Source organism: Physella acuta, unplaced genomic scaffold, assembly GCF_028476545.2.
Source record: "Physella acuta isolate Inbredline_101_S28 unplaced genomic scaffold, ASM2847654v3 ptg000902l, whole genome shotgun sequence".
NCBI lineage: Eukaryota > Metazoa > Mollusca > Gastropoda > Physidae > Physella > Physella acuta.
Window position 1 is genome coordinate 208899 of NW_026732419.1, and position 10887 is coordinate 219785.

At 40.0% G+C, this 10887-nt stretch overlaps 1 protein-coding gene across 3 annotated transcripts in view; it reads left to right on the forward strand.

Moving 5' to 3' along the window:
* The window catches only part of LOC131953042 (uncharacterized), a 57969-nt gene extending 47466 nt beyond the window's left edge, over positions 1 to 10503 (forward strand). For all 3 annotated transcript variants that reach the window (XM_059316027.1, XM_059316030.1, XM_059316029.1), the window contains 4 exons: positions 5169 to 5391; positions 6717 to 7083; positions 8273 to 8453; positions 8985 to 10503. In XM_059316027.1, the coding sequence (XP_059172010.1) occupies positions 5169 to 5391; positions 6717 to 7083; positions 8273 to 8453; positions 8985 to 9210 (997 nt within the window). In that variant the 3' untranslated portion in view covers positions 9211 to 10503. The remainder of the gene's footprint in view (positions 1 to 5168; positions 5392 to 6716; positions 7084 to 8272; positions 8454 to 8984) is intronic.
* The last annotated feature ends 384 nt before the right edge of the window (positions 10504 to 10887 follow it).

A 10887-nucleotide genomic window follows, 5' to 3' on the forward strand; every position in this document is an offset into this window, starting at 1 on the left:
ATAATGTGTGCACATATCTATGTAACTATCTACAATACTGGCCGTCCAATAATGTGTGCACATATCTATGTAACTATCTACAATACCGGCCGTCCAATAATGTGTGCACATATCTATCTACCAATACTGGCCGTCCAATAATGTGTGCACATATCTATGTAACTATCTACAATACTGGCCGTCCAATAATGTGTGCACATATCTATGTAACTATCTACAATACTGGCCGTCCAATAATGTGTGCACATATCTATGTAACTATCTACAATACTGGCCGTCCAATAATGTGTGCACATATCTATCTACCAATACTGGCCGTCCAATAATGTGTGCACATATCTATGTAACTATCTACAATACTGGCCGTCCAATAATGTGTGCACATATCTATGTAACTATCTACAATACCGGCCGTCCAATAATGTGTGCACATATCTATCTACCAATACTGGCCGTCCAATAATGTGTGCACATATCTATGTAACTATCTACAATACCGGCCGTCCAATAATGTGTGTACATATCTATCTACCAATACTGGCCGTCCAATAATGTGTGCACATATCTATGTAACTATCTACAATACTGGCCGTCCAATAATGTGTGCACATATCTATGTAACTATCTACAATACTGGCCGTCCAATAATGTGTGCACATATCTATCTACCAATACTGGCCGTCCAATAATGTGTGCACATATCTATGTAACTATCTACAATACCGGCCGTCCAATAATGTGTGCACATATCTATCTACCAATACTGGCCGTCCAATAATGTGTGCACATATCTATGTAACTATCTACAATACTGGCCGTCCAATAATGTGTGCACATATCTATGTAACTATCTACAATACCGGCCGTCCAATAATGTGTGCACATATCTATCTACCAATACTGGCCGTCCAATAATGTGTGCACATATCTATGTAACTATCTACAATACCGGCCGTCCAATAATGTGTGCACATATCTATCTACCAATACTGGCCGTCCAATAATGTGTGCACATATCTATGTAACTATCTACAATACTGGCCGTCCAATAATGTGTGCACATATCTATGTAACTATCTACAATACTGGCCGTCCAATAATGTGTGCACATATCTATGTAACTATCTACAATACTGGCCGTCCAATAATGTGTGCACATATCTATCTACCAATACTGGCCGTCCAATAATGTGTGCACATATCTATCTACCAATACTGGCCGTCCAATAATGTGTGCACATATCTATGTAACTATCTACAATACTGGCCGTCCAATAATGTGTGCACATATCTATGTAACTATCTACAATACCGGCCGTCCAATAATGTGTGCACATATCTATCTACCAATACTGGCCGTCTAATAATGTGTGCACATATCTATGTAACTATCTACAATACTGGCCGTCCAATAATGTGTGCACATATCTATCTACCAATACTGGCCGTCCAATAATGTGTGCACATATCTATGTAACTATCTACAATACCGGCCGTCCAATAATGTGTGCACATATCTATCTACCAATACTGGCCGTCCAATAATGTGTGCACATATCTATGTAACTATCTACAATACTGGCCGTCCAATAATGTGTGCACATATCTATCTACCAATACTGGCCGTCCAATAATGTGTGCACATATCTATGTAACTATCTACAATACTGGCCGTCCAATAATGTGTGCACATATCTATGTAACTATCTACAATACCGGCCGTCCAATAATGTGTGCACATATCTATCTACCAATACTGGCCGTCCAATAATGTGTGCACATATCTATCTACCAATACTGGCCGTCTAATAATGTGTGCACATATCTATGTAACTATCTACAATACTGGCCGTCCAATAATGTGTGCACATATCTATCTACCAATACTGGCCGTCCAATAATGTGTGCACATATCTATGTAACTATCTACAATACCGGCCGTCCAATAATGTGTGCACATATCTATCTACCAATACTGGCCGTCCAATAATGTGTGCACATATCTATGTAACTATCTACAATACTGGCCGTCCAATAATGTGTGCACATATCTATGTAACTATCTACAATACTGGCCGTCCAATAATGTGTGCACATATCTATGTAACTATCTACAATACCGGCCGTCCAATAATGTGTGCACATATCTATCTACCAATACTGGCCGTCTAATAATGTGTGCACATATCTATGTAACTATCTACAATACTGGCCGTCCAATAATGTGTGCACATATCTATCTACCAATACTGGCCGTCCAATAATGTGTGCACATATCTATCTACCAATACTGGCCGTCTAATAATGTGTGCACATATCTATGTAACTATCTACAATACTGGCCGTCCAATAATGTGTGCACATATCTATCTACCAATACTGGCCGTCCAATAATGTGTGCACATATCTATGTAACTATCTACAATACCGGCCGTCCAATAATGTGTGCACATATCTATCTACCAATACTGGCCGTCCAATAATGTGTGCACATATCTATGTAACTATCTACAATACTGGCCGTCCAATAATGTGTGCACATATCTATGTAACTATCTACAATACTGGCCGTCCAATAATGTGTGCACATATCTATGTAACTATCTACAATACCGGCCGTCCAATAATGTGTGCACATATCTATCTACCAATACTGGCCGTCCAATAATGTGTGCACATATCTATGTAACTATCTACAATACTGGCCGTCCAATAATGTGTGCACATATCTATCTACCAATACTGGCCGTCCAATAATGTGCGCACATATCTATGTAACTATCTACAATACTGGCCGTCCAATAATGTGTGCACATATCTATGTAACTATCTACCAATACTGGCCGTCCAACACAGCAGACACCAAGGAGAGCTGGGTTATGTCCCACGTGTCCTCTGCACCCCAGTGCACCTATCTGCACCCCTGTGCACCGCTCACATGTCAGTCAGTAGCTCACCCAAGTACAGATACAAAGCTGTGGGGATCCCGTTTTGTGATCAATGGGGGTCGTCCATATATGACGTCAACCTCCTGGTGGGTGTGTGTGGGGGGGGGGTGTACTCTTGTTACGAAGCGTGACACGGAAATGACACGTTACGAAAGTGTGACGTCCCTTTTATTGTCTATTTCTCAATGACAAATTATTTTAAAAGGTGTTCATTTATTTCGAATTGCGATCTTCGGAGATGAAGGAAACTGGGAATAATAGAAATTTGTTACGACATCTGAACTGGCTTTTTTGTGACGACATCTGAACTGGCTTTTTTGTGACGACATCTGAACTGGCTTTTTTTTGTGACGACATCTGAACTGGCTTTTTTTTTTTTTTGTAACGATATCTGAACTGGCTTTTTGTGACACCTGAACTGGCTTTTTTTGTGACGACATCTGAACTGGCTTTTTTTTGTGACGACATCTGAACTGGCTTTTTCGTGAAGACAGAAAAGAGAGGTAAAAACAAAATAGCCCGTATAGCGTGATGGTCTTTTACGGAGCCAACCCCCCCCCCCCCCCCAACCATGGGTATTGTTCGAATTTCATGTTACTCTAGATCAGGCCCATGAGGTCCTCTCATCCGGCCCGCGGCGATCTTTTTGTCCACGGAAAAAACTTTTGTTGGTGATAGCTGAGGAACTTTGCCCAGAAAAATCAAAGACATGTTTGGAATTAACTTGCCCCCGAACTGAAATTTGATAGTTAATGCGGCCCTCGGACTGAAAAGATTGGAGACCCCTGCTCTAGATCTATATACTGGAAAGGGGAGACTGGATGAGGACGGGGATAAAATGGGAAAATGTGGTGACCGTAGACACAAAAAAAAATTAGGTGACTATTTATAGATACCTATTTGTGTTTCTTGCGTGACTCCACGCCTTGTTTGTTTTCTCTCCTTCTAGTATTCGGTGTTTACTAGCGTGGGCGGCAGTCATTAAATTGTTTCCTTGTAATGTTTGGAAGCTGGTGAGATGTAATTAAAACATATTCTTAAAAACTTATGCAACAGAAGCTTTAAATAGTAAAGTGACAGTAGGGAGGCTGAGTGTAGGTGGGCGCAGTGTTTCTTCCAGTCTTTTTTCTCCGGGGGGGGGGGGGGCGGTTGACTTTCTTCGCCCGCCGCCCCCCCCCCCCCCGAAGAAATGCCAGGTAGAAACACTGGGTGGGCGAATCAAACCTACAAACACATGGTAATAGTGGTGTCTGGGGTAACGGGTAAACTGGTGAGTAGATTGTTGTAAGACGGTAAAAGGTAATTCAGTGAGTGGGTAGTGGTATGTTAGGGTAACAGGTAAACTGGTGAGATGAAAGCATGTCGGTAAAAGGCAGACTAGCTAGTGGAGTATAAAAATAACTGACCTACGATCGATTTTCTGGACGTCTTTGTGAACTGTCACAATGGAGGTCAGTCACGACGAGAATATAACAAGTGACGTCATTAAACACTGACCATCTCACAAATAGATGTGTGACCCTCCATCACCTGCTGTATCGTGCTGCATCACCGGGTCACTTGGAGTTCTTTATTCGGTGTGAAAGTACTAGATCTGGTGAAATACGTTTTGGGATCTTACCTGAGCCTTAAGCTACTTCCGGCTTGTTAGTTAAACATGATTTAACATGCGTTTTATAAGAGAAAAAAACATCACGGGAAATTAGTAAATAAATGAATTAATATCACAGAGAACAAGCTGCCAAAGCTGGTATTCTACTCCATTGCTTTCTCTCTACCCAGATAAGTCTGATAGAAGATAATCAATTGGCGTAGGTTCAAATATGTGTACCAATTAGTTCAAAAAATCACGTTCAGCCTGGATGAGTTAGAAGTTTTAAAATATAGCTATTTGTCGCTCACTTGACCCCACCTGTGTCTACTTGGCCTTCACCGCTGTCGCCAACGGTCAGATGTCATGTCCACTAATGAAAGCAAAAATCGATCGTAAGTTAAAGAAATACAACCAGGCTAGCGGTTATCGTCTTTCGAATACTGACTTTAGTGGTCAGGTATAGAATACTGATCGCATCGCTGAGACCACACAGCTCTATCTAGTACCCAGCATTGGAATCTAGACTTAAAAACATCTCGGTGCACGATTCTCGCATGCATAAACAGACCTACTCTACTTCACCTGTTCGCCAGACCTGGTGTGAGACCTGTATTTTCTGTTGACAGAAACGCGCTGGAGGTCCACGGGTTGGTCCAGATCCGGCTGTCCCAGGAGACGAACGGCTCGTGGGTCGGGTACATCGACAACTCCATCAAGACCAAGGATGACGTGGGTGCTCTCTACTACGTCGTCGCCGTTATCTTCATCTACGGCCTGTCCATCGTCATGATGATCGCATCGCACATACGGAAAAACAAGCAGGACAATCAGCTGAGGACATACTTAAAGGTAAAGACAGGACAATCAGTTGAGGACATACTTAAAGGTAAAGACAGGACAATCAACTGAGGACATACTTAAAGGTAAAGACAGGACAATCAGCTGAGGACATAAAGGTAAAGACAGGACAATCAGCTGAGGACATAAAGGTAAAGACAGGACAATCAGCTGAGGACATACTTAAAGGTAAAGACAGGACAATCAGTTGAGGACATAAAGGTAAAGACAGGACAATCAGCTGAGGACATACTTAAAGGTAAAGACAGGACAATCAGTCGAGGACATAAAGGTAAAGAAAGGACAATCAACTGAGGACATACTTAAAGGTAAAGACTGGACAATCAGCTGAGGACATAAAGGTAAAGACAGGACAATCAGCTGAGGACATACTTAAAGGTAAAGACAGGACAATCAGTCGAGGAATACTTAAAGGTAAAGACAGGACAATCAGCTGAGGACATACTTAAAGGTAAAGACAGGACAATCAGTTGAGGACATAAAGGTAAAGACAGGACAATCAGCTGAGGACATACTTAAAGGTAAAGACAGGACAATCAGTTGAGGACATAAAGGTAAAGACAGGACAATCAGCTGAGGACATACTTAAAGGTAAAGAGAGGACAATCAGCTGAGGACATATTTAAAGGTAAAGACAGGACAATCAGTTGAGGACATAAAGGTAAAGACAGGACAATCAGCTGAGGACATACTTAAAGGTAAAGAGAGGACAATCAGCTGAGGACATACTTAAAGGTAAAGACAGGACAATCAGCTGAGGACATACTTAAAGGTAAAGACAGGACAATCAGCTGAGGACATAAAGGTAAAGACAGGACAATCAGCTGAAGACATACTTAAAGGTAAAGACAGGACAATCAGTTGAGGACATACTTAAAGGTAAAGACAGGACAATCAGCTGAGGACATACATAAAGGTAAAAACAAGACAATCATTTTAAAACAGGCACGCTTGAGACAAAAAGCAAGTTACAAATCAAAACACGGCAATGTTTTTAGCAAGAAAATCTAATTATAGCCTATTTAAAAATATTTTTTTAAAGTAATTAACCTTTAATTAAGCTAAACACAATTTTAAAAGGGCAGGGCATTAAGTCAAGGATATTTCTAGCCGTTAACTCCAATGAAAAAAAGTGCATAATTGACAGACTTTGATTGGTTTCATACTAATAGAGTTTATAATAAAGTTGCATATTAAAAGCTAATTAACTTCAACTGCTGTAAATGTGCAATTGCTTTATTTATAATTAAAAAACCACTTCTTCTCATCAGAGCAATATGTTTATCTAATCAATAAACTCATAATTTGTTTTCTAGGAGATGGCGAATCTTAGAAAATCCGACCGACGGGAAAAAGTTCTCAGTAAAATGAACGACCTCGCCAACCGCAGGAAAAATCAAGAGGCTATTGAGGCCAAGCAGAAGTTAGAAGAGAAACTCAAGGACATCGGCGACAACGAGACGGACAAAATGGCGGCGACAGCGAGGAAGAAAGACCCGGCTGAGGACAACACAGACTCCGTGTTCCTGCCCGCCGACTTTTGCATCCCGCCCCTCCAGGGCAAGCCGGCAGACAGCGACAGACTGAGCGACAACAGCTCGTACAGGAATCTCAGTATCAGCAGCCGGGGGTCGGTCAGGAACAGCAGTACAGGATCTTTTGCCCCCAGTAACGTGCCTTCAAGTAAGTAGTGTCCAGTACAGGATCTTTTGCCCCCAGTAACGTGCCTTCAAGTAAGTAAAGGTGTGCCAAGGATCTTTTGCCCACAGTAACGTGCCTTCAAGTAAGTAAAGGTGTGTCCAGTACAGGATCTTTTGCCCCCAGTAACGTGCCTTCAAGTAAGTAGTGTCCAGTACAGGATCTTTTGCCCCCAGTAACGTGCCTTCAAGTAAGTAGTGTCCAGTACAGGATCTTTTGCCCCCAGTAACGTGCCTTCAAGTAAGTAAAGGTGTGCCAAGGATCTTTTGCCCACAGTAACGTGCCTTCAAGTAAGTAAAGGTGTGTCCAGTACAGGATCTTTTGCCCCCAGTAACGTGCCTTCAAGTAAGTAAAGATCTGCCCAGGATCTTTTGCCCCCCCCCCCCAGTAACGTGCCTTCAAGTAAGTAAAGATCTACCCATGATCTTTTGCCCCCCCCCCCTAGTAACGTGCCTTCAAGTAAGTAAAGATCTGCCCAAGATCTTTTGCACCAGTAACGTGCCTTCAAGTAAGTAAAGATCTGCCCATGATCTTTTGCCCCCCCCCCCCCCAGTAACGTGACTTCAAGTAATTAAGGTGTGTCAAGGATCTTTTGCCCCCCCCCCCCCCCCCCAGTAACGTGCCTTCAAGCAAATAAAGATCAGTCGCTTTTATTAAGTTTAAGGGTTAGCCGTCCTCAGCTGTAAGTCTCGGTATCTACTGTATACTTTCGTGTTTTCACCTAAACTTGTTTATTGTGATTGATTTTCATATGGGCAACTATACTTTATGATCGAAATATTCTTCATACATTGCCCCTTGACGTTATTTGCTGTACTTCTTATTCGCTAATAAAGATGCAAGTTATACTGTAATATTCCGACTATTCTAACGCAATCCGTCGCTCGCCTATATATATATATATATATATATATATATATATATATATATATATATATATATATATATATATATATATATATAAGAATGGCATGCAAATGTGTCTCTTATTATCCCTTTTAGTTTATCTTATCCGACCCTTTACCCCACCCCGAGCCTATTATTTCAAAACTACAAATTAAACAAGTTACTAAAAATCTTTTCTATTGCTTTTATTGATATAATAATTACAAATCAATGAGCTGCGAATGATACATTTAAAATAGTACACCTGACCTCTGTCCACTTTCTGCAGACGTCAACTCCCCCTCCGAGACTCGCCCCAGCCCAACAGAACGAACCGGACCCAAGAGAGTGAGGTCCCCTAATTTCCATGACTACAGACGCTGGAAAAGAGCAGACAATCGAGTATTAAATATACCCGAGTGCAAGACGGTGAGAATTCAGGAGGACAGGTTATCTCCCTGTGATCAGAGGTCAGTAGCGATCACAATTAATTTCTTCTTCACATGCTAAAAACATGCACACAAACATGCTCAATATGCATTTCTGAGCTTCTTGGCTAATTAAAACAGCTAATTATTAAACAAGCCAGTAATAATAAATGAGTTCCACACATAACTATTTTTTTACAGATAATTATATAAAAAAGCAAACATTTCTAATGGTGGAAAAAAGTTGGTTGACCTACAATTTAGACTTACTATTAATGCCTATATTGTGTTTGCTCTATCTTGTTCAGAGCCACCCGAACAGTAATAAAAGGTATAACACCCCCACTCCTCACTCTAGCATCTCATTCGCCACATTCGGATAGATGATCACATTTGGAAAATGTGTTTAAAACTATTTTGAAAAAACTTAAAAACGTCCTTTTGCTGTTAAAAACAAAGCAGTCTACCATTTGAGAACAAATATTTGCAATTAAGGGGCCCAAACCCTTGAGGTTTTTTTTCTTTTGTATTATAAAATTCAACAACAAATTAACATCATCGTCTCCAAATCAGGTCAACGCCCCCAGACAGCCCCTCAAGCACAAGCGAGTATCGAACTTCAGGTCGAAAGTGGCGAGAGAGATCGCCTACCAGCCATGATGCCCGGCCATCGAAGTGGAGCAAGCAAAACAACCTTCACCCGAACAGGGGTCATCGTCTGTCAGACGGCAAGGTCAATGAGCTCAAACAAAGTTTTCCCGCCAGTTTTCACATCGTCAATGAAGACGCCGTTTTATGACAACAGCATTTGGCGGTGCTTAGTTGATTTCCGGTCGTCGAGCGCACGAGGTTAGGCCAAGTCCCTCTCGTTTCGTAACACAGCAAACACGGCTTTAAACTTAAACGGGCAGGCCTTTCATAAAAAAAAAAGTGCGGATCGCCTTAACCCATTCGTTGTCGTGAGGGCACAGCAGACTTCTTTTGAAGAGAACTTGCGATTCCAAGCTACCACACCAGCTGCGAACAACCTTATGTGATTCAATATTTGTCATTTTTAAGGCATACAATCAAACGTTATCCAAATTTGTGAGACTTAAGTACAATCACAGAACCGTTTACAACCATCAGCACATTGTAAACAAACAACATTCTGCGAATATTCACATGTATTTTTATGCGTAAATGTATTTTGGTGACTGCAGTGATGTAAAAAGAAGAAAAAAAAAACACCTCATTCTTCTCGATATTGGGGACGATATAATTTTCTGTCAATATTCCATGGACTAGTAAATATTTCAACAGAAGCAGCGTCCGTTATAAATACAAACGTCCGAGCTGGATTAGAGTTTCAGTATCCGTGTATCGATTTGAATGATATCGTAAACATTGTATATTGTATACAGTTAGGCTTGGATCAAATTGCGCACGAATATAGTTCGTATCCTTTACCTCATTTTGTGAACATAAATGTATTTTTGTCTTTGTTAAAGCAAATTATTATGATGAAGATACCATGTTGGTCTACGGTGTCATCCATAAATGACGTCACGCTTTTTGGAAGATTTTTACACCCCCTCCCAACTTCATTTTTTAAAACATTATTTCTTTCGAAATTGTTGACTAAATTCGGTTAACGTTGAGTATTTGTATCCATTTCTTTACAATTAAAAAAAAAAGAAAGAAAAATGTTATTAAAAAATGCGAAATAATGGCTAAAAATTCAGCTTCTAAAATTACCTTTTTTTTCAAATGCGAAGGTGTGACGTCAAACTACCTGAACACCCTCCCTCCCACGTGTCTGTCTATTAATTTTCACAGGAAAAGTTAATTTTTTTTAAGCACAGTTCCTATCAATCCCCAAAGGAATAGCAAATATTTTTTAGGCAAAATGTGTCATTGATGCCCATACGACCATCTTATGGTAATCTTGTAAATTGTGATTGTCGGGATTATAAAAATGTCAATCACACTTCTATTTTATAATGCTAATATTTATATTAATATTGCTATCAATTGTATTTACGAACAGTATAATTAAAGAATTTTAAGTCTGCTAGCTTGATTTTACAACAAGACAATTGTTTCCTTTTTTTCAACCGCTCTATCTTTTTAGAATACATTACAACTAAACAAATTGTCCAAAATAAAATTGCATTATTTAGCTATCAATAGAAGCGTAAAATGCTAGTTAACTTATACACATTTGGAAAAAAAATGTTGCCTGATTGGTGCCTTTTGATATGGTAAGAACCAAAAAAACAGCTACCTGATAAAATAGCTATTTTTTTTTTTTTTTTTTGACATTGGCAGGATGTCAACAAAAAACAAAGGCAGAATCATTCATAGTAAAATGTAGATGCTACTTCATTTTGAATGCACGCTTGTTTCAATGTATGCTCTATACCTTTAGATCTATTTTAATTTACTTTTTAAAATGTAGACCATTTACTGGTACTGTTGTTGGATAATCCTGAAT